Here is a 26,729-nt window from a genome sequence, read left to right on the forward strand (position 1 = left end):
GGATAGTAGGAAACACTATTTCACGAGGAGGGTGGTGAAGCACTGGAATGGGTTCCCTAGGGATGTGGTGGAATCTCCTTCCTTACAAGTTTTTAAGGCCCGGCTTGACAAAGCCCTGGCTGGGATGATTTAATTGGGGTTGGTCCTGCTTTGAGCAGGGGTTTGGACTAGATGACTTCCTGAGGTCTCTTCTAACCCTGATCTTCTATGTGATATGATATCTGGGAGAAATTTGGCCATCCGGCACCTTTGAGACCTGCTGATCTTTAGACTCAACTCATGGCAGCTGACTGCCCTGGGTCAGGCTAACCCTGGCCGGAGACCACATGCCCCTTATCAATGTCAAGCACAAGTGCTCACGCTGAGTTGGCAAGTGGCAGGCAGGGTCCTTCCCTCCTCCCCAGAGCACTGCACAGGGGGCTGGAAATTGGCTGGAGCGACTCCAGCCCCCGTGCCCACTGTGGCTGAGAGAGCCAGCCACCAGGGCCTGGGCTGAGACCCACCAAACTCGTTGCATGGGGAGGCCACAGCTGGGCATGAAGCTGGGCTGGCTGTGAGCCAGCTCCCCTCCCCAGAACCCCCCATCATGGACACCAGCACTGGGCTCAAGGAATGGGCAGTGCCCCGCTTTATTCACACCCAGACCGATGGCGGCACAAAGGAGTCGGCCGCGGTGACAGGGCTGGAGGAGCTCGTGGGCAGGGCAGCGGACGGCTCCACCTGCCGGAAGTAGCTGATCAGAGACCGCACCCCCACTTTGATGGCCGGCTTCAGCCCCATTCCTACGCCGAAGCCCAAGCTGCCCCCTGCCCCACCCACGAGCCCCAGGAGGACGTCATAACTCAGGTCCAGGGCCGCCTCAAGGCCCCGCTCCTTGGCCAGCTCCGTGCAGTTCTGGAAGGCATAGTAGATGCTGGTGCCCACGTTGTAGTAAGTGCTGACCAGGGGCACCCACTCCAGCATGCCGTGCACCTTCTGCTCCCGCTTGCTGCTGCAGGCCTCCGGGCTCCTGCGCCGGTTCCTCCCTGCCCAGCGGCACCGGTGGAGCCAGGCCTGGGCCCCGCGGCCTGGCCGGGAGTAGGCACCAGGCTGTCCGATCACCGAGAAGGAGGTGGTCCCGTTGGAGGTCACACCGGCGCAGGCAGACCCCAGCCTGTGGCAGGCCATGGCGGCGGCTGGGAAGGCACCATGGGTGCTGGTCACCGGGCCCAGCAGCAGGGAGCTGTCAAGCCGGGCCAGGCCCAAGCAATGTCGGGGGCCTGCCCCTGCCAGCTGACCCCCATTGAAGAGCAGGGGGGTCCCTCCTCTCCTGGGGGTTCCTGGGAGTCCTGCTATCCCCAGCAGCAGCATGTTGGCATCATCCACCCCCACCACCCCGTAAAGCCGCAGCACCAGCCCCTCAGCCTGGCGGGGGCAGCCGGCCCCTTGGAGGGAGAGGGCTAAGGCCGCGATGATGAGAGTCTGGGGCAGCAGCGGGAGCTGGGAGAAACCCTCCAGGGCCTCGGGCAGCAAGTCCTGGCAGGAGACCCCCACCCGTGGGAGCCCTGCCTGGGGAAGCCGCCCCGGGAGGGAGTCAAGCAACACCCTGGCAGCAGACCGATGGGAGCTGGGTGCGCCGGGAGAAACGGGGAGGGGGGCCACTTCCATCCCTGGGGGCTTGACGGTCGCAGTGGCGCCTCCCGGTGTGGCGGGCAGCTGGAGGCCCTGTAGCTCATGGCACAGCAGAAGCAGACAGAAGTGGAGACCTGGCTGTTGCATGGCGGGCTGGTCTTTCGGGGCACAGCACAGACCCTGCTGAAGAGGACACGTCACAGACACAAGACTCTGGAGCCCCTCCCTGCAGCAGGGGACCCTCTGGCAGGGGATGCCAGCTACTGCCACAACTGGGCTCAAGGGATCAGCCTTTGGCTTCTGGAGACCAGGGTTCAAATGCGCGGTGCCTGGCTGGGATAGGACACTGCAGGTCGGGGTGACCGCAGAGCTGTAGGGGGCACCGTGGCCTAGTAGACAGCGCTGGCCTGGAACTTGGGAGGCCTGGAACTTGGGAGGCCTGGCTTCTATTTCCAGCTCAGCCTGGACCTGGGCCTCAGTTTCCCCACTGAAAAGCACTTCGAGATCGGCAGCGAGACACGCAAGCGAAGTACCAGGCATCATTATCAATGGGGGAGTCCAGTCCTGGGAGAGCAGGTGGCTGCAGGTTGGGATTGAGGAGCACCCGCAGTCCCTTTGAATTCCCAAGGGTGCCCATAGCCCGGGCCCCCGGGAGCCAAGCACGGGGGGGGCTTCCGGCAGCAAAGCCGGTCCTCCTTTCCCAGCGTTGCAGCAGCTGCACTAAACTGGGGGGGCAGGACGGACAATGCACCAGGGAGGAATTCTCTCCCCGCCCCAGGAAACAGTGAAGCTGGTGGGCACTAATTTGGTCATTCCCACTGAGCTGCCTGAGATGGGAGAAGAGCTCCCGCCAGCAGCAGCAGTCCAGGGCAGGGGGCAAATGCCCCCCTCCCAAGCTCAGTCACACAGGCCACCCGCAGCTCATGTCTGATTGACACAGGCAACCTCCACTCCTCCGCCCCCATGAGCAAACAGGGCATTTCCGCCCGCACTCAGCTCAGCGGCATGGATTTGCGCACCCATAGCAGTTCCCCCCCAGCCCCAATGACAGAGCTGCTCCCCACCGGTCCCTGCTAGGGTTTGGCGACCGACACTGGTGCAAAGGCCTCGTGTAAACGTGCAGCACCACCGGGCCTCGTTGGCTTCAGGCAGCGAGAGCAGTGGGGACAAACCTCCGAGGCAGGGGGGTGGTTACAGCCTCCACTCACCTGGGCACGGACGAGATCAGGAGCTCCTGGGCGCCAGGAGGGATGGCAGGATACCTGGTCCAGAGCCTGCCTAGCTCCTTTTATAGCCTGCCCTGGGGGAAGTCTCCAGGCCAGGTGATCCCTTATCAGGCAGCTGATTGCAACAGCCTCAGCCCCCTGCTCCCCCCTTCCAAGGGCAGGCATGAGAGCCTTCCCCTCTGCAGCCCCCACATGCTCTGTCTCTGCAGCAGATGCCCCCTGGGGATGCCCTGGTGTCCCTGGCAGGGCGACCGCTGGGCAGGCAACCACAGGGGAAGGCGGGGAGGGCAGCAGGGGCCAAGGGAGCTGGGTGAGGCCAGCGCGGGTGTCGCTCCTGCCCTGGCTGGGCTCACGCCAGGGCCTCTGTTCACCTTGTTTGTGTAGGTGTTTGACTTTTTACCAACACCCCTCCCCCTGTGCAATGTCACCAGGCTGGGCCAGGGCCTCTCCCAGCTGGTTCTAGGGTAGCAGACACTGCAGTGCGGGGGGGGGGGGGGGGGAACGAGAACCATCATAGGGTCTGGGGACACTGTAGGGAGGGAAGATCTGAGCCAGGGTGAGAAAAACAGGGCTCTACTCCCCCTCCTGCACACGGGACCAGAACCCAGGAGTCCTGGCACCCTGTCCCCTCCATCCCCAGCAGCTCTGGCCCACCCCCCACCACTGCAGCAGGGAGATAAGAGGGAAGGTTGAGCCCATTTTATTTTGGCCTTTGCCCATTTGCAATGACACAACACCCACCCCCTGGTTTGTTTGCTAACTCCTGCTGGAAGTCAAACAACAAAGGGGGCTGGGGGATGAGGAACAGGAATGAGATGGGGAGAGCTCCTGCAGCCAGGGGCAGTGGGCAGGGGAGTTAATGGCCCTGGGTACCCAGCAGGCAGCTGAAAAGCATGAAAGCAGGTGGCAGCAGGGGCTGGGAGCTGGCTAATGAGCCAGGGGGGAAGGTGGGACGCCCCCCACTACCCCAGCCCCTCCCCTAAGTGAGCCGGGGTGATGACTGGTCCAGCCCTACTGATCTGCCAGAGGCCCCATCCTGCCAGGCTGCCAAGATGCGGGCCCAGCAGATCCAGACCCCCAACTGGCTGGCTCCCCCTGGCTCTTCTGGGACAGGAGCAGAGGGACCCAGGGCCCACCCAGCCGGGATGGGGCCCAGAGGAGCCGGGCCCTGGCAAGGGTGGGGCAGCTCTAGCTCATTGTGCGTACGGCTGATAAACAACAGGTGGAGGGGAGCGTCTGAAGCGTAGCTGGGCACACCGAGGGCAGCCTGGAAGGGCATTTACAGGGGGAGGGGCTAGTCCAAGGCGACGTGCGGGGTGGGGCATCCGGCCAGGCCCTTTTAATCTTCCTCCTCCTCTTCAATCCGCAGGCGCTTCCTCCGGCGGGGGGGCTGTGTCCCCTCCCTGTCCAAGGTGGGGTCAGGCTGAGCTGGTGTCTCAGCTGAAAGGGAGAACAGACGAGGGACCTCAGGGCTAAGTGTCCCACACCCCTCCCGGCTCAGTCCCCTCAGCTGAACCCCCATCTCTCTGCCCCTCAGGCTGACCCCCCTCGCCTTCAGCCCATCAGCCCCCCCAGGAGTGGCCCATCTTACTCAGCCAGGGGCTATTTCTCCTGCGCCTGCCCCTGCCAGAGCAGGAGGCACCCGGGGCCCCACTTGGCTCTGCCCCTGGGGTGCTCCAGGACAGCAGCAGCCACCAGTGCCCATCTCCCATCCTGTGTGTGTGGGGGGGGGACTCTTGCACCCAGGGCCAGCCAGGCTGCAGGGAGGGGCAGAGGGAGGCGCTCTAAGACCTTGGATTTCGGGGTCCTCGTCGTCATCGCTGTGGATCACGCGGCTCCGCTTGGGGCCCAGCTGCAACTGGACAGGACGCTCCCTGCCATGACGGGGAAAGGATTAGGGTAAACCCTGGCACCTCCCACCCCCAGCTCCCCGCTCCAATCCAGCCCAGCCCTTTGTGAACACTACACCTCAACCCCCCCTGGATAGGACATCATTACCTGTTAGAGATGGGGAAACTGAGGCCCTGCAGGGCAGGGACTTCCCAAGGCAGCAAGAAGTCAGAGGCAGACACACAAACAGAACACAGGAGTCCTGGCTCCCAGTTCCCACTCACTCCAACCCACCAGGCCCCACTTGCCCTCCAAGAGCCAGGGACAGAACCCAGGAGTCCTGTGTAGGCACAGAGCCTGGGAAGGGGGTTAGGTTACCACCCCGACTCTCACCTCTCCAGATCAGACCCTGGGGACACTGGTGGCTGCTCGGGGCTAGGTGTTTCCTCCTCTGAAATGGGATAAGAAAGTGAAAGCATCAGTGTGTGGGTGGGGGTGGAGGGGTTTGGGGACTGAGCAACGCAACAGTCCTCCCCACCCCCACCCCACAGCTGGTCCCCTGCCTCCTGGGGCAGCCTCCAAGGCCAACTCCCCCACTCATCGCTCACCTGGCAAGGCTGGGGCCCCTCTCTTCCTCCTGGCCAGCCGCAAAGTCTGCACAGCCTGGGCTCTCTGCTCCGGGCCAGCGTCCAGCCCCCCCGGGGAGCCTTCCTCCCCGTCAGGTTCCTCCTGCACAACGGAGGCAGCCAGGCGCCGGAGCTGCTCGGGGCTCAGCTTGGCTGGGATGCGCCAGAAGGATTCCTGTGGAGGGCGGGGGTGGGATGTTAGTGCCAGGCACAGCCTGAAGGGGGCGCTCAGGCGAGGGGGGTCCCAGTGCTTGTGCCCATGTCCCTGTCTCCCCACTACTCGGATTGGACCCCCTTCAAATATCCTTTCCCCTCCCCTGCAGGGCACAAACCAGCCCCCCTCACAACACCGTGTGTGTGTGTGTGGGGGGGGGGAGTAATTACCTGCTCGTTAGCTGGGGCCCGAACCCCAACCTTCCACAGCAGCTTCTGGAACCCCTGGTTCTCCATGGCGTCCTCATTCTCCTCCAAGAGTGGCACCAAGGGCACGGGCTGGGCGGTGCCTGGGGACAGGGGGCGCCATGAGGATGAACCCGCCCCACACATGGGGGTTTGGGGGGGGGGTCGGGGCTACAGCCGCGGGATCCTTTGAAACTGAGCAACGCCAAGTGGGGGAGCTAGTGCTGGGGGTTTCGGGGGGCCCCACGTAGGCACAGCGTAAGGGAGAGATGCACATGGATCCCCTCGCGATGCCCTGGGCTGGCCCCAAAGAGCATCTCACTCCAGCCGGTATTGGGATGCCCCATTTCACCCCCAGGAGGGAACAGATCCCATTCATGAGCCATCCCCCCAGGACCTCCCGTGCAGAGTCCGGGAAGAAGCCGCCAGCACCTCCCGAGTGCAGCAGGGCCATGCCTGGTGCCAGCCGCCCTCCCAGCACCGATTCTGCCCCCCACCCCCCCGCTACTAACCATCTTTCTCCCGGTCCTCGGCCGCTCGGTTCAGGCAGTTCTGAAGCCACAGCAAGGAGCCAGCCAGGCCTGCGGGCACAATGGAGGGCAGGAGTGAGAGATGGCCCCCGGAAAAGGGGGGTGGGGGGGGGAGAGACACACAACGCCGCACTGAGCTGGAGATTCACAGCGGGCAGTGGGGCCAAGTCAGCCCCGGCCCAGAGCTCACACGGGAGACGGGGTCAGGCTGAACGCAGACGGGGCCCCTTTAAGGAGCCGTGGGGCTGCACTCTCTGGGGTTGGGGGGCCAGTGCAGGCAGAGGCCTTAACCCCTGTGTGTCTGGGCTGGGGAGCCGAGGCAGCCAGCCCCCAAAAGAGGCCCAGTGGCCCCCATCCGCTCAAGCCAAGCGGCAGCCTGCATGCTCCCCAGGCCAGCAGGAGGCACTCACAAGTGCAGTCCCCCCTGCCGCCACTGGGGGAGCCAGCGCTCTCCTCACCTCCCTGCCTCAGGTGGCGCGCCAGGCCCTGCACGTCCTGCTCCGGCGCCGCCTGGTTCTTGGTGCCCTGCTCCCGGCACCCTTCCGCAGCCCTGTCGCCTGCGCCCCCTTCCTCCCAGGCCTCCTCCTCCTCCTCACTGTCGCTCTCCTCCGCAGAGTCCTCCTGGCCAGCTGCACCCCATGGGGATCTGTCCTCGCTCTGGAAGAGATGGGAGCGACGGTAAAGTCATATGCCAAGGGTGGGGGGTCCTGCCCAGGCTCCATCAGGGGGAGGAAGGGGAGAGCTGGGTATGAGAGGGTGCCCGGCTCAGACTCATAGCTGCATCTGATCATAAAGGAATAAGGTCCAGTGGGCTAAAGCCGGGGGGAGGGGCGGGGCACGGCCTTGGGAGCTAGGACTCCTGGGTTCTATCCCCAGATCTGCCACTGACTCAACATGAGAGTCACACCCCCAGCTCTGTGCCTCAGTTTCCCCATGTGTACAATTCGGAGCCCGCCCTCGGGGAGCAAGTCTATAAAATGCTTGGGGACCCTCCAGAAAAGCCAGTGAAGGCTGCTGAGCAGGGAGCTATCTTCTCGGCTAAGGAAAGAGCAACCTCACCCTTTGGGGAAGGGATCCCCAGGGCAGGGGGGTGCCCTCAGAGCCCCCGCCCCCGCATGGGCCTCAGCCCCACGGAAACACATCCCACACAAACGGGAGGGGAATGGTTCTACACAGCCAGGTGAGCACAAAGACCTGGGTACAAGAGCGAACCCACTGACCTCCCCTCCCAGCAGGGGCAACCCCCCCACACACACACAGTGCTGTACCATGCCAGGCAGGCCGGGCTTCCTCTTGCGTTTTTTGTACAGCTCCTTGCGTTCTGCCACCAGCCCCAGGCTCAGCAGCTTCTCCACGACGCGGGCTTTGGAGCGCTTGGCCGTGAGGTGTTTCATGATGTTACCCAGGATATCTGCTGGGGGTAGAGAGATTCTGTATCAGGCTGGAGAGCTGCTTTATCACACTGGGTGCAGGGATACGAGGGGGTGAGGAAGTTAATGAGCCCCAGCTGATCAGAGACCCCCCCCCGATCAATCTGCTCCCACCCCCTGTTCTGTCCCCCGGGGCAGCCCCTTGCAGTCCCCGCTCACCGTCTGCACCCTGGAACTCCTCGAAGAGTCGCTGCAGCTCCAGCTCCTGCTCCTCCGTCCACAGCACGAGGCGCGTCCCCTTCCTGGGCCAGAACACGGGTGCTCAGGGGCAGGAGGACTCCCAGCCCCCGCGCCCCCCAACCACGGATCGCACCGCGCTGGGACAGGGAAGGACTCCCCTACGGTCACAGGGCGTCAGCCAAGCATGGAACCCAGGAGTCCTGGCTCCCAGCCCTCCCCCCCAATACTACTAGACCCCTTGCCCCTCCCAGAGGCAGGACTAGAACCCAGGAGCCCTGGCTCCTAGTCCCCCCCCCCGTCCCACAGTGCCCACCTCCCCTTGGATACCCCCCACCCCCCATGCAGAGAGCAGGGGATTTACTGTCCCTGCCACGCAGAGTCCCTGAATCAAGGTCTGGGTTGTGCACGGGCACCGGGGTTCTTTTCACTTTGTGACTGACTCGGGGCTCCCCTTTGCTCCTACCCCGCAAGCCCTGCCGTTCAGCTCCCGAGAGGTGCGGGGGGCACCCACCTCTCCCGCGGGAAATCCCTCACGCTCTCAGCCAGCCCCAGCCGCACCAGCTGCTTGACAACCTGTTTCCGGGTCCGGCTGGGAGCCCGCAGGTGTGAGAGGATGCTGCCGACGACGTCCGCACCTGGGGAGAGGCCAGGGCACGATTACGAGAAACGGTGCCTCCCCCAGCTCCCTGTCCTCCACCCCCAGAGCAGGGCTGGGAGCCTGGGACCCCTTTAGTCACCCCCGCCCCCGTTATCCACCTCGTACATGGGCTGCCTGGCATGGGACTGGCAGGCTGCAGTTACAGGCAGACATGGGGCGGCTGGTACCCTGGAGGTTTGTGAGCCGCCCCATGGCAGCTACCACAGCAAGGCATTGTGAGACACCCCAGGTTGCAGGGCAGGGGTGATAGCCCCCCCTCGCATTAGTCTGGACTGTGCCCCGGTACGTCACAGAGCCCTTGCTATACAGATGGGGAAACTGAGGCACAGGGAAGGGTAAAGTAATTCAAGGTCAACGTGGCAAAGCCAGGGATAGAACCTGAAAGGTCCGAGTTCCACGTCCCACAGTTCCAACCACTAGCTCCCACTCCCCTCTCAGAGCTGGGACAGAACCCAGGAGTCCTGGCTTGGCCCAGTGAGTCTTGGGCAACTCCCCAGAACCCAGAGGCCCTGGCAGGTCATTAACAAGACAGCTGGTACCTTCCACTCCCTTGTATTTCAGGTACAGCTCCCGCAGCTCCTCCTCCTCCTGCAGTGTCCACTTGGGGGCCCTCCGGGCACCAGAGCTGGTGGAAGCAGAGACCCAGTGACGTGCTGCTGGAGTCAGAGACCCTGCCATCCCCAGCTGGGACCCTGGGGCTCTAGCCGTCTGCAGCATGTGGGGTGGGGAAGGAGGGACGCCCAGCCATAGGGTCACCGTCCTGCAATCCGGCCTTAAATGGGGTGCCAATGTCCCTCCCGAGAGCCACCCTCTTGCGCAGAGCTTCCTGGGGACTGTGTGCAGCCGGTGTCAGTGTGCTGCCCCTGCCCTAGCACAGCGTGCACTGCACCAGGAGAAGCAGAGCATAAGCTAGAGCAGCCCCAAGGCTGCTCTAAGTAGCAGCAGGTCCAGGCCAAGAATATGGGTAACACAAAGGGAGCTTAGACCCTTCACCCCCACCCTGTCCCAGGGCCTCCTTCCGGCTGGCAGCCCCCAGCCCAGACTCACCCCTCTCCTTCCTGCAGAGAGCCGTAGCCCTCTGTCATCTCTCGCACGGTGGCCGTGCTCTTCCAGAACAGCAACTCCACATAGACCTTCTTGTTGGTGGCTGCCAGGGCAAAGAACTTGCCCAGGACATACTTGGCAAAGGTCACCAGCTCCTGGGGAGGCAGGGGAAGGTTAGAGGCCTCACGGCGCCATAAACACCCCCCTTTTCCCCAGCACCAAACTGGAAACCTTCTGGACTGAACGCATGGGCCTGGACCACTTGAGCCAACAGAGGAGCTCCCTTAGGGGGCAGCAGTAGTAGGGCTGTTATCTCTGTAGCTGGGGCGTAATGGGCTAGCACAGAGCACATGACAGAGGGGAGAGGAAGATTATGCATGGCATCATGGGTATTCTCTGCTTCCCTGGGCCTGCAGGGAGCAGGGCTTAGCTCAGAGCAGCCCAAGGCTGCTCTAACTGACACGGGAGCGTGGAGGTTCGAGGCCCCTCTCCTCGGCCTTGGCCATTCCCTGCTGGCAGGTTGGCGACGCAGGCGTAGCCTGGCAAAGGGCGGGCCCTGCCCCGGGGCCCCTCACCTTGTAGGCCACGGCCGAGGGGTCGCTTAGCAGGCGGTTGAAGATGCAGAAGACAGAGAGCTGGAAGAGCAGTGCCTCCATCTTGAGGTCGTAGGCGATGCGATGAAGCATCTTGGCCACACAGTGGTTGGTGTGGGCGCTGTTCTGCCGGTAGCCCCGGAGCAGCAGGACGTAGGCCTTGACCACACTGGCGCTGGCAAACCTGGCCCCCCCAGCCCCCGACACACAGGTGGGACAGCTCAGCCGAGTGACGGGGCCCCTTTGACACCCCTTCCCCACACACAAGTGGCAGGGCTCAGCCTCCCTGTACCCAATGGGGAAACCAAGGCACAGAGCAGGGAAATGACTTGCTCAATGCCACACAGAGCCAGGAGTAGAACCCAGGAGTCCTGCCTCCGCCCAGGTCCCTCCACATGCTGAAGATTCACCCTGCACGGCGACAGCGTCTGCCAGCCAGGAGATGTTCTGCCTAGCCTGGGGGCTCAGTGCGCCCAGCATTAGGATCCAGGGCACCTCAACCTCCACGGTGGGGGGCTCGTGAGCCCAGCTGGACTCCTGGAGAGAGCGTGTCCCAGCCCTGCTGCCCTGATCCGACCTCCCTCCCTGCACCCCACTCACCGTTTCAGATAATCCAGGAAGTTGAACTCTTTTTCTGACACCTGGACAGACGCCAGTTCTTCCTCCACCTCCTCTTCCTCCTCCTCCTCCTCCTCCTCCTCGACCTCGGGCGCCGCTTGCCCTGCGATGACCAGACACCCCGGGATGACGGGGATGCGGCGCCAGCAGACGTGGAAGGTCTCCCAGGGAGTCGATGGCAGCACACGGAGCTGGCTCCTTACCCCGGGGCTGCCCACCCATCACCACCCCTGCCCACACCCAGCCTAGCCACTCGGAGGTTACGCGGACACGGGGCTCCCAGCTGAGCGGGGAAGGGGCCGGAATGGCTGGACAGAGTCAGCGAGCTGCATCCGGAGGGAAACGCGAACTGCAGCTGGGGGCCAAGCTGGAGCCGTCAGACTGTGTGTGTGTGTGGGGGGGCGGCACTGGGGTGATGGGAGAGGAGCCCCCCCAAAGGGCCCCCGCCCCCAGGCAAGGATACTCACGAGGAAGAGGAGCGAAGAGAATCTGTCTCAGCAGCTGGATCTCCTCCTCCAGGGCCGCCTGCGGGGAGCCGAACACGTCCTGTTCGGGCCACACCTCCCTGGGAAGGGGACGCAGGCAGGTCAGGCCGGGACGCTGGGGAAGTGAGAGCCCCCCACCCCCCCACACACGTGCCCCGTCGGCCGTGACTCCCCCCGGCCAGGGCATGGGGTCCCTGCCCCACCCCAGCCCCGCCCGGAGGACCCAGCCCGCCACCCCCAGCGGGGCCGGCACAGTACCTGGCGGAGCGGAGCAGGGTCAGGGCGGCCAGCGTCTGGTGGCCCAGCAGGCTGTCCTGGATGCGCACCATGGCCTCTGCTCGCTGCTCCTCCACCGGGGTCTCTGAGGCAGCGTCGAACGGGACCACATCTTCTGGGAGGGGCTCAGCCCCCTGGCAGGGAAGTGGGGGGGGAGGCTGGGGTGACTCAGCGCCTGGCAGGGAGGGGCCTGCCCACGGAGGTGCCACAGAACAGCACCACGTCCCACTGGAGGGCTGGCCCCATGCAGGGGGGCATCTGCCCCCTGAGCCCAGCCCCCCCAGAATGCCACCTGCCTCCAGTGAACCAGGCCCCCCACCCCCTCTCGGCTCGGACCCCCAGAGCAGCACCCCCTCCACCAAAGCAGCGCTCCTGCCCCACGGATTCAGCCAACTGTGGCCCCTGGGGGCCCGTCCTGCCCCCAAACATGATGAGGATACAGCTGCCCTTTCAGGGTTGCCCCAGATGCCCACGCCGGGGTGGTTCCCACAGACTCTCCTGCTACCTAGTGTGGCCCCTGAGGGGCGTGGCCTGTGCATGCGACAGGCCCACCAGGCCACGCCCCCACTGATGCCCAAGCCACGCTGGGCCAGGTCCCCCAGGGCAGCCCATGCAGGGACCCCAGCCGCTGCCCCCTCCTACCTGGGCGCAGGCACTGAGCTGCTCCGCCAGGCTGGGCCACAGGTCCTCCAGCTCCTCGGGGGCGCGGGGCTGTGCTGGGAGGGCTGCCCGGCCGGCCCGGGGCTGCTTCTTCCTCCTCACTCTTTTGCTCTGCAGGGAGGAGACGGTGTGGTGAGAGTCCCCCCAGTGCTCCCCCCAAACAGCTGGCAGACCCCAGGCTGCACGGACCAAACCCCCTGCCCCGAGGCACACAGGAAGCCGAGCTTCTGGCGCCCCCCGCTGGCCACCAGGAGTGACTGTGAGGTAAGGGAGAGCTGGCCACAGCTGGGCGGGAAATGGGGGGCCATGGACCAAACCAGGGGCCAGCCCTGCTCCCCCTGTACCCACCCGGGGGAGGAGAGAGGGGTTAGCATGGCCCTGGGTCAGATCAGGGGCACCTCCCCCTGTCCAAGGGGGGCAAATAAGCAGGTGCCCCAATACCAGTCAGCTCTGTGTTCTTGAGGAACCAGGGAGCAGTATCCAGCCTGTGACTCAGGAAGGCCATCCCCCTGCCCCAAAGTGTCTGCTTGAGCCAAAACCGATCAGGGAAAAGACTTGCAGAGAGCAGTGAAGGGCGGTGGGAGACATACCTAGACCCCTCCTGACAAGGGTGACAGGATTAAGGCAACTGCCCTAGCCTCATCTGCATCGAAGATGGGACAGGGAGGCATCTCCATTAGCATACAGAATGGAGAACAGAGATTCCAAGGCAAGAACCACACTGAACTCTGGGACCAGAAAAGCCCGGAAGCACTGCATGATGGAGGATCTCTGCCCCAGATGTGAATGAACCCACGCCTGCATATACCCAGCTCAGCAGTTACCAGACCAATTCTAGACATGAATCCTTGACTGATATCCAAAATACTGAAGCAGCCTAATTGCATTGGGAGCTTCCTGGAAGGAATACCACCCAGAGCCAACAGTGATCAGCCCCTATTATCTAGCCTAGAGAAAGCCCTTGAGTCATGAGTTTACTTATAAACAAATCTCGTGTTCTCCCTTGAACCATGATTGTTTCCCTATAAAAACCCCAACGCACACTCCAGTCAGTGTTCTCATGCCTAGATCCAAACACAGCATGAGTTCCACTGGGACTTCATCGTCTCCTGACTGATCGTGCTGGGGCTCTGCCTGTCTCCAGCACTCAGGACCCTGACCTACCCCATCACCTGGGAACCATGATCAGTTCAAGCCTCATGGGGTGATGAGACCCCAGCTCTCTCTCTTTCTATTTTCTTTTCTACCTCAGGTATAACTTTTTAACCCTGACTTGTGTGATCAGGTATAGTTTTCTGTATCTGACTTTTGTAATCACTAATAATGTAACTGTCATGTTGGTTTAGGCTCTCCTTGTGTGGTTATCATTATTATTCAATAAATAACTTTTATGGTAAGCTGGTTGTTTCCCTCTCTCTCCCTCTCAGAGCTTTACTCTTTTGTGTTTTTAGCTTCCCCATTTACTCTGCAGCCACGCTTCTCTTACCTAAGCTAAAGATCCCTGTAGCGCCCAAAAATACTGTGGGGTTTGCTCATCAAGTGGGTTACTACCAGAACAATTGTGACGTGAAAGTGGGGATAGGGACGTGCTGAACCTGTGGCATATGGGGGTGGCAGCTTGGAAGTGCTGCTCAGCCCAGCCCACTGAGTCCAGGGACATATAAGGGGGTCAGCGTGAGAGCGCTGATTGACCCGGTCCACTCAGACTTGCTCCGTGTGCGTGTGTGTGTGTGTGGGTGTTTTGTGTTTTCGTTCGTTCATCTCGGTCCTGCAGTATAGTGCCATTGGGAGGGGACTTGCAGAAGGGAGAAGCAGAGCTCCATATGAGAACAATGACACAAGCAGTACATTGACAGAAATTACAGACACCCCCCCCAGAAGAGTAACCCTAATAAATGAGCATACCCCAAAGTAACAGGCAAACCTGGTAACACCCACCCACCCCCAACACAACACTCCCGAAGCACCTCCCCCCACCCCAGCCTGGCGCCACCTCCCCGGCTACCTGCACCACCAGGTTGTTCCTGCCCCGGCAGAAGGCCTCCAGCATCTTGAGGAAGAGGTGGGTGGTCTCCACCAGATCCCGCAGGAAGGAGCGGGGCTGGCGGCTCTCCTCGTACTTGCGGAAGAGAGCGAGGAAGAGCTCCCGGTACTCCATCAGGTAGAAGATGTTATCTGAGGGGGGCGGGAGGGGGAACACGTGTCACAGCGAGGGAGCAGTGCCCACCAGGCAAGGGGGATGACACAGGACTGGTGGGGCTGGGCAGCCTAGGGGAATGCGGGGGGGGGGGGGGGGGGGCGCTTTTCCCTCTAGAGGGCACTGTCCCCGATCTGGTTGCAGAGCAGGGGACTGGCTGGCTCAGGGGGGTAGGAGATGGGGCACTGGGCCTCTCTCCTCTAGGGGGTACCAGCTCCGATCCAGCCCCAGGGTGGGGACTGGCCCCAATCTGGCCCCAGGGCCACCATGACCATGTCACCCCACATCATAGCTGGGGAGCCCCAGTTGAGAGCAACACCCCCCCCAGCTGGCTCCAAGGTCAAGGCCTGCGATGTGGGAGCAGCGCTGAGTGCCTGGGGGGTGAGGACTGGCCCCAGGAGGGGTGGGGGCCTTGCACTCACTCTTAATGATCTTGCTGCTGTCCCGCACGGCCTCGTCTGGGGAGCGATCCATCTCCTGCACCGTCGTCAGGAGCTCCCGGTAGGCCTTCAGGGCCAGGTGCATTCTGGGCACGGAGCAGAGGCTGGTCAGGAGAGTGCCCCCCCCGGCCAGCAGCACTTGGCACCTAGCTCAGGTGGAGGGTGTGGAGAGGGAGGGCAGGACACAGCATCCCTGGCCCCCCAGGGAAGGGTAATGTGGCAGGCAGAGGGTAAAGGGAGTCAACCAAGTACTCCCGGAGTTGTGAGCTGGGGAAAGAACCCAGGCGTCCTAGCTCCTAGCCCGTCCCTCTTCTCTAACCCACTATACTGCCCCCTCCCAGAACGAGAGATAGAATGCAAAAGTCCTGGCTCCCAGCCCACAGCTCTAACCACTAAACCGCCCTCCCTCCCTGCACAGGGCCGTTCCGGTCCCATTCAGCACCCCCCAGGCCTGGTCAAGAGGGGCGGCTGGGCCCCCTGCTCACCGCCTGGCCCACGACATGGCCTCCTTCTTGTCCAGGAGCATGGCCTCGTAATAGGTGGTGAGATTCTGCTCGATGAAGTGGAAGGCACGGACGCTGACTGTCTCGGACACCAGCTCGGGCCGGAAGTGCCGGCCGCGGTTGAAGGCCATGAAAAAGGCCATGGCCCACAGGTAGTAGGTCTCATCGTGTTGCTGGCTCTTCTCCCGGAGCAGCTGGTCCTGGGAGCGCATACAGGTGGTGGGGGGCCAGCAGGGACCCTCCTGCCCAGCCCCCCACCAAGAGACCCTCCCATGCTGCTTCAGGGGCACCAACGGGACTGGAGCTAGTGATGCTGAATAGCCAACTCCTGAGCTGCCCCCCTCCCTGCCTCCCAGAAGCCAGGGGATGCTGCCCAGCCTGGGGTCAGAGGCTCCCAGCCGCGCCCGCCCGGCAGGCGGGGCTGGTGGGAGGCTGTGCCAGGGGGTGCCCGGTGCTGCTGCGACCGCCGTCCGGGCTCACCTTGACCAGGTGCATGAGGGGGTTGTAGCAGCTCTCCAGGAAGTCCCCGCAGAACTCCCGCAGGAAGAGGCGGACGTTGAGGGCCGAGCGCCGGTGCGACTCTCCCTCCCGGGCCGGCTGCCTTCGCTTGGGGACCCGCCGTGGCTCCTTGCCCAGGTCGTGGCTGTGGTCCTTCAGCTGCGGGAGGGAGAAGAGTGAGGAGAGGACCATCCACCCCCACCCAGCCTGACTGCTCCGTCACGGATCCACAGGGATCCATCTATGTCCCAGCCGTGGGGCACGTGGGATCCAAACAGCCTTGGAACAGTCTCTGCTGCCTTCCTCCGGCCCTGCTCCTTCCTCAGTCCCCAGAGAGAGCTCCCTCATCTGTCAACCCCACATACCAGGGGGAGGGGAGCTGTGTGTAAGGCCAGCCAGGCGTCAGGGGGAGGCACCTACGTTGTGCAGCCCCTTGTGGAACACGAGGTCCCTGTCGCCGATGGATTTCAGCCCCTGGACCACGTAGGAGCCGCCGAACCGGGGGTGCCTGGGGAGAGAGGGGTTCGGATGAGCGGGAAGAAGGTGAGCTGCAGCGCCCCATAGAAAGCAGCAGCCTCTGCCCCACAGGAGTGTGGTGCCCTCCCAAATGAGGGGCATGAGAAGGATGGACCTGAGCAGCTTCGGCACAACTCTGTGCCCCTCAACCCTGACTCGCAGCCCCCCCGCTGGCCAGCCCTGGGCTCCCCCCAGCTCTGCTCATGCCCCTCAACCTCGACCTGCAGCCCCCTCCAACCCCAGCCCTGGGCTCCCCCCTAAACCCAACCCGCAGCCCCCTGCTAGCGGCTGCCCACTGGACAAACAGCAGGCCATTGTGGTCTAGATAGCGTGTGGAGCCCCAAACCCGTGTGGCCAGGCCGGTGTCGAGCCCACTTCTCCGAGGGGAGGCGCGGACGAGGGCTGAACCTCCAGCCTCCCTCCCCCAGCTGCAGGGAGCCAGCCGCAGCCCCCAGCTCACCTGCTCCCTCGTTGGAAGGCCCGGCTCTTCCTCTCTGCCAGCTCCCTCTGCCGCAGCAGCTCCAGGTCCCTCACGTCTGCCGCCTGCTCCTTGGCCAGGCGGGCCTGCCCCGTGGCCGCCAGCTGCTCCGGATCCTGCTGGGACAGCAGGCTGGTGACCTCCCCGTCCTACGATGCGGACCGACCCGGGGGACTACATATCCCAGCAGGCACTGCTGCACCGGCCCCGGGGGGGGGGGGAGACAGACTACATATCCCAGCGGGCACTGTTGCACGGCCTGGGGGAGGCGGGGGGGGGTTAGGGTGAAGGCACCAGGCCCTGCTGAGAGCCCTTGTAGGTGGGGTGGTGAGGCCAGCAGCCAGGGGCTCCATGCTGAGCCTTTTGGGGAGATGCCAACATCCCCATGCACAAAGGGATCGTCCCCCAGCCCCTTGGCACAACTAGCTGCCGTATGTTCCCCCCCTGCAAAAATATACACATCGCTTCCCCGCCACACCCCCCAGAAGAGGATTAATCCAGCCAGCTCCCAACCCAGGGGGGCAGCAGGGGGGGTCGCCCTCCTGTCTCGGGCCCCCTGTTCCCCACCCGGGCTCACCTGGTCCCGGAACATCAGCGAGACGATCTCCAGCACGTGCAGGCCCCACTGCTGCTCGGCCGAGGAGCTGGCCAGGAACTTGAGCAGGTCGTCCATGCCGCTGACGTGCATGGCCCAGAGCACCCGGTCGTGGGTGCTGGCGTCGTCGTCCACACTCTGGCACGTAGGGAGGGGTGTGGGGCTGAGCGTGGGGGCTCGGCCCCAGCGTCCAGCCTCCCTGGCTACCCCTGGCCACCCCAGGGCGGGAGCTCACGCCGCACAAGAGCGGACCCTGGCTTCGCCCCACACCCTTCCCCGGGGGCACAGCGTTCCAGCAGGGAGATCCCGCAACTCGCGACCCGCCCCCCACGCGGTTCTGGGGAACGAGGGATGAGAACCGGGTGCAAGAGATGACAAGCCCCCCCCGCCCTGCCTCCAGGCCTCTTCCTCACACCCGGCTCCTGGCCATTCGCCAGCCACACGTGGCAAGGAGACGGAGACCCCCTCCCCTGCTCACCAGCTTCCCTGCAGCCCCCCCCCATACCTTCTCCTCCTCAGGGTCCGCAGGAATATGAAGCACATTCCGCACCAGCAGAAGAATTCTTTCGACCAGCAGGTTGTCCTCTTCCTGCCTCTGTTCCCAGTCCTGGCAGGGACCAACGAGAAAGCAACTGACGGAACGTGACGGGGCCCCCCAAAATCCGCTGCCTCCCAGCTCATCCTGGCCCTCGGGGGCAGGTTTGGGGCCCATGCTACGTGGCATGGATTGGCACTTGACTCCCATGGCAATTGGCTGGGTGCCAAAATCCCCTTGCCACCCCCTGCCCCACAGGCTGGGGCCACACTTACCAGCTGCAGCAGGTCGTAGAGCTTCTCGCTCAGCACCCCAAACACCTTCTCACTGGCGAAAGCCTGGCGGGGAGAACCCGGCATTAGGGCAAGGGGCGGTGCCGGGAGCAGAGCGCCCCCTGTGGCATGGGGCTGGAGGGGTATGGCCCCGGGATGCCGGGGGGACACTGGCTGATGCGGAGCCAGCAGGGGAAGCCTAAGAGCAGACAGGCCTTGCACCCACCCCTCCAGCTCCAGGGCGCAGGCAGCCCTGGGAAAAGGCGGCCAGCTCTGGGGGGGAAGCAGCCAGCCACGGGGCAGAGTAGGGCAATTTTAGCTCCGGGCACCTGGACACGGATTTCCCAGTCATTCCAAATCCCAGAGGCCCCCCGCTCCTCCTGGTGGCACAAAGGGGGCATCCAGGACTGGAAAGACCCATGGATCTCTGTGACCATCCCCTACCCACTCCTGTCAGACTGGGGCAGGTGGCTACTTTTAATTAACAGGGTGATCTTGGCTCATCCCCTTGCTGGGATGGGGGCAGCTGCCCCCCTTCCCCACAGCTCTGTTATCTGAGGGGAGGCGGGGGGGGAAGAGGGCAGGCAGACTCACCTCTTTGTAGGCCTGCAGGTAGGACACAACCTGCAGGAAGCAGTGCCGGGAGCCGGGGTCATGTGGGACTTTGCCAAAGCAGAGCAGGGCCGGCTGGGTCAAGTTCACCATCAGCCTGTGAGGGGAAGACGGGGGGCAGGGGGGATACAGACATGGCAGGAGCCTCCAACAGACCCTTCCCCTGGGGCGCAGCCACCCAGCTCTCAGGCAACTTCTCAGCAGAGCGCCCCCTCCACCCTGCCCCCTCGAGGCCAACAAGCTTGCTGCAGCCTTGGGCCACTAGCACCCATTTAGACTGAGGTCCCAGGTTCAATCCCGGCTCACGCACCCAGGGGTGTGACTTCCTCTCCCAGCCCAGCCCTCTGCACCGCCGCCACCCCACCCCCAGAGCTCCAGAAGAGGGACTGGGGCAGACAGCTCTGCTCCTCAGGACCCAGGCAACACTCCCATGTGGGGGAAGACAGATTGTCCCAGGCTGCGGAACTACCCGCCACAGGATCCTACAGCTTCCTGCGAGTGCCTCCTCTGATATGAGCCCAGAGCAGCATGGACACTGTAGCTATAAAACCCCACCCCCCGGAAGGATGCTAGCCACGGGGCTTGACGCTGGGCTGGGCGGAGAAGCCCGCAGGCTGAAAGTGGACGCCGTGGGGCCATACCTGACGACAGCGTCAAAGAGCAGCTTGTCCTGTGGGTACTGGGCGATGAGGGGCAACAGGTCATTCTGCAGGATCTGGGCCGCGCCCAGCTGCTGGCGGACATCCCGTGTCTCATCCTCATAGCGCAGGTAGCGGATCAAATCCTTCACACTCTCTGGGGCGGGGGGGGGGGGAGCAGAGGGTATGACCCACACAAGCACCCAGCCTGGCTTCTCTGTCCCACCCATACAGAGTCCCAGCCCCGCCCACACAAGCAGCCGGTCTCCTCCCCCCAGAGCTGGGCGCACTGAAAGGGACCATGCAGTGGCTGGGATGGAAGCCACTTTGAAACACCCTTCAAGCGGGGCACTTCTCCCTTCGAGGTCTGGGGAAGGGCAGAGCTGGAGGTCGCAACCCTTTTAAGAAGCACCCAGTGATGCTGGGGGGGAAGGATCGGTCAGCACCCCCTTACTGGTGAAAGCAAGGCACAGAGAGGAGAAGGGACTGGAACCCAGGAGTCCTGGGGGACAGCTCCAAACCAGGAACCTACCCATCCCCTCCCAGGTCAGCCTCGTGAGCCAAGGATCTTCCCACCCAGAGACTGGCCCCCCACAGCCTCAGCAACAGTCAGCCCCCCATTCCGGGCTGGCCCCTCACTGGCGTACCCAAGCAGTCAGGCTCCTTGTGGTAGACGTCCCCCTCCAAGTAGCCCAGAGCGCTGCACGTTGCCAGGAGCTCGCAGTTCATCATGTACAAGTCCATAAATCCTGGCCCGGCCAGAAGAGGAAGTGGACAGAGAGTGAAACCTGCAAGGACAGATCCAGTGAGGCCTCCCGCACACCCCAGGCCGGGAACCGCCAGTCCCATCCCTCACTCCAGCACTTTGCACATCAACAGCACCAGCCGCCCCAGGGTCTCCGAGCCCTTCGCCAGCAGTCACGAGGGATTGGGGGGGGGGGGGGAATCACTCTCCCACCATGACCAAGTGGGGAAACTGAGGCAAAGCAAGATTAAGTGACATATCAAGGGTCATGCAGCAATCCAGCACAGCTAGGGGGTAGAACTCAAGAATCCCAACTCCCAACCCCCACACCAATCACTAGACCCCACTCCCCTCCCAGAGCCAGAGCCGGAACCCAGGAGTCCTGGCTGACAGCCCCCCTGGTCTAACCACTAGACCCCACTCCCTGTGAACCCAGCAGCAAGCAAAGACCCAGCTGAGAATGGGATGTGGCCACACAGGCAGGCACTAGGAAGCTGCCGAGCAATGGAATGAGCGGCGAGCGGGAGCCTGGGGGACCAGCCCACGGCACCTGTCTCTGGGGCAGAGCCCTACCCCCACAGCCCAGCTGTCGGCGGGGGAGTTGCTATGGAAGCAGCCCCCGGTGCCCTAGCGACCAGGATGAAAGCAGCAGGCTCAGGTGGCCTGCTAAGCAACGCGGAGCCGGCTCCCTGGCAGATGGAGACACGTGGCAGCTGGCGGGGAGAAGGTGGGGGGGGGAGAGACCAGGACAGACCCCTCCTCCCCCTAAACATCAAGGCTTCTTCAGTTTCCCACTCAGAGAGCTGCAGCCTGGGGGCACAAGACACCTGCAGCTCGTGCCATGCCATACCCAGCCTCTCACCTGCCCCACCAGCACCTCCGGCTTCCCCTATCCTCCCCCCACGCTGGGGCCCAGCAGCAGAAAAACACCCCCCCCCCCAAGATAGGAACATCCCTACAGACACGACAGGCCCGGAGCATGGTACCCGCCAGTTCCCACCGCCCAGTGGTTTGGGGGCAGGATGCTTCCCCCTCCCCAGCCAGGTGCTACCGTGACACAGTGCCCCGAGAGAGGATGCAACCTGCCTGAGATCACACAAGGAGTCCAGCGAAGAACCCCAAAGTCCTGGCTCCCAGTCCCCCACTCTGCCCACTCAACCCCCCCACTCCCTGCCCAGAGCTGGGGGCCTAGCTGTTAGCTATGTGTGTCACAACCTGGCTGTCCTTCAAACAGGCAAATTCAAACTTGCGAACAGGAAAGGCTATTTATTCCCTACCCCATCCCCAAAGCACCGTGAGCCTGCGGAACTCTCAGCCACAGGAGATCACCGAGGTCAAGCACGGCGTGGGACCAGGCATTAAAAAACAGCCAAGAGCTTTGGCCAGGCTAGAAACATTCATGCTCCAGGGCACAATCCACCCACTAACTACCAGGGTCAGAAGGAAATGGCCCCTGCGGCAGCTGCCCCTGCAGGGCCCTTTGCCCCTGCCCTCAGCAGAGACGGGATACTGGGCCGGATGGCCCCCTGGCAGATGCAGCCTGGCCAGGGCTGGTTTATACCCATCATCACCTCCCTTTGCCGAGCTCCAACTCAAGGCAGCCCCGACAACGGGCAGGAGAGGTAGGCGGCCCAGAGACAGGAGCGACACCCAAACAGCAGCAACACCCCCACCCAGGGGAACAGCCTCCCTTCTCTCCAGTACAGGTGTGAACCCCTAAGGGCCCAGGAGGGAAGCAACCGGAGCTCTTGACCACCAGAGCCAGGCTGGGCCGAGGGACCAGCAGAAAAGCTGCACAGTCTGGAGCAGCGTTTGCTCCAGGATTCCCCCCCCCAAGCCATGCCTCCTTTCCCTGCAACCCCCTTTCTGCTTCCAGCCCAGCCGGTTCCCCCGCCCCGGCGCGCACTCACAGAGCTGGTCGCCCCAGGTGCTCCGCCAGTCCGCACTCGCCCACACCCCTACCTGCCCTACAGATCCTAGCAGATTAACTCTCTGCTGCTGGCGTCCGCCCTAAAAAAGCCTTGTTCCCCCTCCCTCCCTGCACCCCGCTTCTGTAGTGCGCCCACACCACCCCCGGGAGCCGGCACATCACCTAACTCACTTATGCAACTGCTCCACTTCCCCCGAGCACCGCCGGGCGCTAACCCATTTCCCAGCTGCTGTCCTAGGGGGGCCAGGCTGGCCTGGGAGGGGCTGGCTACGCTAAATCGGGTCACTGTGTCAGGGAGCGGAGACATCCCCCCCATGGCCAGACGATTGGGATTTCACCCACTGGCTGCGCACACTCTAGCCACTAGACCAGCCCCTCCTCCCCAATTAAATCACCCCATGGGGCAGCGAGACAGACAACAGCTAGGTGATGGTCACCTACCTCCTACTTCAGTCTGAGCCCCGGAGGGCAGCTGAGACACCAGCCTGCCTCGGGTGCTCCCCTGACCCAGAGCCTCCCCAAGCTCAAGGCTAGGGGTTTCAGAGGTACCCCCAGAAAGCCGTGGCATCCTGCCCCCCCTAGGGTCTCCAGCTCTTCCGACCCCCATGTAGAAGGGTTGGGCTGGTGCCAGGGCCCCACCCCTTTCCCAGGGAGCCTCACCAATCCCCCTGTTGTGAAAGCCAGCCTCAGTTTCCCCTAGTGGGCTGCTCCAGCTGGGGTGAGGGCAGTTTTTAGGGACCTGACCCAACATTTCTAGCAGGGAAAAGCAAAGTTGGATGGAGGGGTGGGGGGGCCCCTCTAACATCTAGCTGGCCTCAGTTTCCACTTCCCCACTTTGTCAATTACCCCTTAGCCCACCAGAGGCTCCCAGCCCCCCACAATCAGCCCTCTGCTGCCCCGGGGAAGCAGCGAGGGGGAGAATGATCATGACAGACGGCACCTCTCAGTGATGTGGTGCTGTGTAAGGGACCTGGCTGGGCTGGACACTCTCCTCACACGCTCCCCCCCCCACCTCACATCCCCAGCCCGGCTCCATTAACAAAGACTGATCGAGGAGGCTGAAATAAATGGGTCACCAGGCGCCGGAGCCACGGACGTCACCGCTGCACATGGGCCCAGCTCCATGGCACCCAGCCTGCTCAGCAACCCCCTCCCCACCCCTGGCCACGGGAGACAGTTCCTACCTGGACCCCATCTCTGCTGCCTCCCCCCCAGCTCCCTCCCCGGCCAGTTCCCTTTGCCATGAGAAAACCTTGCACTGGTTCGAAGCAGGGTAGGTAAATGGGCGCCAGCCCCTGGAAGGATGCTCTGGTCCGGTCCAAGAGCCGCTTCCGGCACCGGCTCCATCCAAACCCTCTGGGGACATGCTTCAGCCGAACCAAGATCAGAGGGCCCACCCGCCGCTGAAACTGAACCAGTTTTTAAAAAGACTGGTTTACACTGGGGCAGCTTCCCCAAGCAGCCGGGACCCCGTGCCCATGAGGCAGCGGCTAGCTAGGGGGAGCCATTCCTGAGGACAAGGAGAGGAGAAATTCCCATTCTCGGAGGCCCGGCAACCTGGCAGCTCCAGGGCACGCGGCAAACTGGTGGTCAGGAAGAAACAGCCCACAGCAGCCCACTGGGGCTGTCCACTAGGGGCTCCCTTGCAGCGGCTCATGGCGCTGGCTCCTTGACTATCCAGAGGCCAGAGCAGCCTTGCGGGGCTGAATTGAGGAGGCGGGGGGTGTCATGGAGTCCCCAGGCGATGCTCTGGAGCTGCTCCCTACGAAGCCGCTGGGACTCTGGGGAAGTCTCCTCTCTGAGCAGCCTGTCTGCAGGGCAAACAGCTCTCACGGCTTCCACCTTCCTGGGTCTGACCTTGGAGCCTTCAGCATCCTCTGCCCCTCCTTGCGCTTCCCACAACGAGTCCGCCCAGGTGGGGTCCTGGGGAAGCCAGAGGGTCCTGCCCCCCAACTCCGCAGGCAGACGGGGCTTTCAGCCAGCCAGTAAAACAGAAGGTTTATTAGATGACAGGAACATGGTCTAAAATGGAGCTTGTAGGTGCAGAGAACAGGACCTCTCAGCTGGGTCCATTCTGGGGGGCAGTGAGCCAGACAACCCTGTCTGCATTTCACTCCTCATCCCCAGCCAGCCCCCAGCTAACTCACTCTCCAGTCCCCCCTCTTCTGGGCTTTGTCCCTTTCCCGGGACAGGAGGCCACCTGATTCCTTTGTTCTCTAACCCTTTAGCTCTCACCTTGCAGGGGGGAAGGCCCAGGCCATCAGCTGCCAGGAAACAGGGTGTCGGCCATTCTCTGTGTCCAGACCGCTGCCCACACCTGCCCTCTAGGGCTCTGCAACGATCATACACCCTTATCCCACCCCCTAGATACTTAAGAACTGCATAGGGGAAACTGAGGCACCCCCACAATATTCAGAGAAAATATTAAGAACAGTCCCGCTTCGTCACAAGGGGGTGTTTAAATTAGCTCCATGTATTCACTCCCCTCCATCCCTCCCTGCAGGGTAGAGCTACTGCCAGCGAAGGGGGGGGCGGGGGAAGCAGCGCCTGCAAAGAGGCCTGGAGAGCAAGGAGCCAGGACCCAGACACCCAGGGGACCCACACCTGGCCGGCTGCCAGCCCCGACAGAACCAGGCCCAACGATAGAACCAGCACTGCCAGGTTTATCCCCCCGCTTCCTCGCACGCTTCCCAGCCTCTGGAATTTGCTGCCCCAACTGGTCAAGGGGCCCAGAATTGATTGGTCTTTGGGCATGGTGAAGGGGGATCCTTTGCCTACGAGTGAGCAGAAGGGAGGGAGGGCATAGACTGGTTGAGGGAGCCCAGCGGAGCCAGATCACACACCCAGAGACAGGAGGAAAGCCACGTTTTGATGACGCTCCAGTAAATTATGAAATAAAGGATGCAAACAATCCCCACTCGGGATGTGGGGGGGACCTGTCTGGTTATGTGGATTCCTTCTACCACACAGGGCCACGGGCCGTGAAGCCAATCGCTCTCTCCCAGCCTTTGCCCCGGCAATACTCCGGTTTAGATGAACCCCCTGGAAGGAGCCAGCGTGGGGCTCTCACAGAGATCCCCGCTGCACAGGGCCCGGTGCTAAGGCTCAGCCACCTTCTGCTGGGGCCACGGCCCCCCAGCCCGCTTTGAGCCGTGGTGAGCGTCAGCTGGCCGGCGTGGGGGGACACCCAGGGAGCTCAGTTCCCTGGGAGCCCCAGGCAGCATGAAGGGAACCCGACCCGCCAGCGCAGTGGGGACACGTGCTCTGTGCTCAAAGCCCTGGGCCCCGGGAGGCGGCTGGGAAACTCCTGCTCTCATCCAGCAGCTGGAGAACTTGGGGTTCAGGTTTTATGGGGAGGGTCTCCCTACCCCTACCCCGACCCAGCGCTGGAAAAACCAGGGACTGGCTGGAAATCGTTACCTAGGTGTCTGCTCTTGCTGGAGACCCTAAATCGTCCCCGTCTCCCCGCAGGGCACGGGGCATTTGACACCAGGCAAAAGCCCTAGGCAGCTGCAGGGTCTGGCTCCCAGGCTGACCCCCCCACACACACGCGCACGCTCACGGCGGCACCCACCAGAAGGCAGCCACCTCTGTGGGGGAGGAGGGCAGCTGATGACCAGGCCGGGAGAAAAAATAGGGTCCCGTTCTTGCCACCAGCGCCTCGTGATCCAAATGCACAGACCCTGGTTCAACCCCCCAGAAATCTACCCCCCAAAATCTCTGCACAAACCCCGGTTCAGCCCCCCCATCCCGGTGCCCTCCCAGAACCCCCCCAACCCCGGCTCAGCCCCCCCGGGAACCCCCCCAAACCCCGGCTCAGCCCCCCCATCCCGGTGCCCCCGGGAACCCCCCAAGCCCGGCTCAGCCCCCCCATCCCGGTGCCCCCCGCGCGCCCCTACCCGGCCCGGGGCTCCCGCGGCGGCGCCGAGCCTTGGATGGCGCCGAAATCCGGCCAGGCCTTAAAAGGGCAACAACAGCCGCCCCCCGCCCCGCCGCCGCCCGGCATGTGCAAATCGGAGCTGCGAACTCCGCCCGGCTGGGCAAAGCTGCGAGTCTCCCCCAGGGGGGGAAACTGAGTCACGGACAAGGGGAGGGGCCGCATCTCAGAGCCGGGGATAGAAGAACCCAGGAGTACTGGCTCCCCCCCTCCCCCGCTCTAACCACTAGCTCCCACTCCCCTCCCGGAGCTGGGAACAGAACCCAGGAGTCCTGCCCTCCCCGGCCGGGGAGGGGAGGTTGCTCTGAATGCCCCCATCACGGTCTCCCTTTCTTGGGGGACCACAAAGCGGGATAAGGCCCCTGCCCCTTTTAAGAGAGCCGGCCAGTCCCCTCCCTCCTGAGGCGCAGGATTATGGAGCGAACCACCCCCGGAAGGGGGTGTGTGAATGCACACCCCTACCCCAGGAATGGGCTGCTCCAGAGCCCCAGGCAGGGTAACGCATGTGGGGCGTGCAAGGAGGAGCGTGCCTGGGCAAGGGCTGTGTGTGTTGGGAGAGGTGAGTGTGCGAGAGGAGATGAGCGTGCAAGGAGAAAGGTGGGGTGTGTGTGCAAGGTCTTTCACTAGGAAAGATGACCGTGCAAGGGGTATGTGCTGTGATAGATGA

General features: G+C 63.3%; 2 protein-coding genes across 4 annotated transcripts; both read right to left on the reverse strand.

Moving 5' to 3' along the window:
- Window positions 1-605: 605 nt before the first annotated feature.
- Window positions 606-3,414, reverse strand: APOF (apolipoprotein F). Of its 2 annotated transcripts, none has more exons than XM_038378275.2 (2): window positions 2,820-3,414; window positions 606-1,791 (listed from the first exon to the last, which is right to left on the reverse strand). In XM_038378275.2, exons 1-2 carry the CDS (start codon window positions 3,000-3,002, stop codon window positions 634-636), a joined length of 1,341 nt encoding a protein of 446 aa, XP_038234203.1. In that variant the 5' UTR covers window positions 3,003-3,414; the 3' UTR covers window positions 606-633. The 2 variants fall into 2 exon arrangements, with proteins under 2 accessions (XP_038234203.1, XP_038234202.1); XM_038378274.2 differs by having other exon boundaries at window positions 606-1,794.
- Window positions 3,415-3,521: 107 nt separating this feature from the next.
- TIMELESS (timeless circadian regulator) lies at window positions 3,522-26,167 on the reverse strand. 2 transcript variants are annotated; one of them, XM_038378210.2, is made up of 30 exons: window positions 26,025-26,167; window positions 20,098-20,238; window positions 19,454-19,607; window positions 18,795-18,909; window positions 18,204-18,266; window positions 17,899-18,000; window positions 17,376-17,531; window positions 16,781-16,914; window positions 16,225-16,312; window positions 15,787-15,963; window positions 15,289-15,506; window positions 14,786-14,889; window positions 14,172-14,341; window positions 12,149-12,277; window positions 11,489-11,640; window positions 11,213-11,310; window positions 10,728-10,848; window positions 10,110-10,311; window positions 9,538-9,689; window positions 9,030-9,115; window positions 8,344-8,467; window positions 7,812-7,894; window positions 7,491-7,633; window positions 6,681-6,879; window positions 6,205-6,273; window positions 5,678-5,796; window positions 5,276-5,468; window positions 5,061-5,118; window positions 4,629-4,711; window positions 3,522-4,277 (listed from the first exon to the last, which is right to left on the reverse strand). In XM_038378210.2, exons 2-30 carry the CDS (start codon window positions 20,192-20,194, stop codon window positions 4,177-4,179), a joined length of 3,690 nt encoding a protein of 1,229 aa, XP_038234138.1. In that variant the 5' UTR covers window positions 20,195-20,238; window positions 26,025-26,167; the 3' UTR covers window positions 3,522-4,176. The 2 variants fall into 2 exon arrangements, with proteins under 2 accessions (XP_038234138.1, XP_043362448.1); XM_043506513.1 differs by lacking the exon at window positions 26,025-26,167 and adding an exon at window positions 25,700-25,845.
- Window positions 26,168-26,729: the final 562 nt, after the last annotated feature.

This window comes from Dermochelys coriacea, chromosome 20 (genome assembly GCF_009764565.3).
Source record: "Dermochelys coriacea isolate rDerCor1 chromosome 20, rDerCor1.pri.v4, whole genome shotgun sequence".
NCBI lineage: Eukaryota > Metazoa > Chordata > Testudines > Dermochelyidae > Dermochelys > Dermochelys coriacea.

What these genes read in the sequence shown, in the direction of transcription:
- APOF (XM_038378274.2), bottom strand. Translation starts at nt 3,002, where the DNA reads ATGCCTGCCCTTGGAAGGGGGGAGCAGGGGGCTGAGGCTGTTGCAATC. An exon ending in CTGATCTCGTCCGTGCCCAG is followed by an intron (nt 1,795 to 2,819) that starts GTGAGTGGAGGC and finishes TGTCCTCTTCAG; the next exon opens with CAGGGTCTGTGCTGTGCCCC.
- TIMELESS (XM_038378210.2), bottom strand. Translation starts at nt 20,194, where the DNA reads ATGGACTTGTACATGATGAACTGCGAGCTCCTGGCAACGTGCAGCGCT. An exon ending in CAGCAGCAAGATCATTAAGA is followed by an intron (nt 14,342 to 14,785) that starts GTGAGTGCAAGG and finishes CGCCCCCCTCAG; the next exon opens with ATAACATCTTCTACCTGATG. An exon ending in CGAGGACCCCGAAATCCAAG is followed by an intron (nt 4,278 to 4,628) that starts GTCTTAGAGCGC and finishes TCTCCCTTTCAG; the next exon opens with CTGAGACACCAGCTCAGCCT.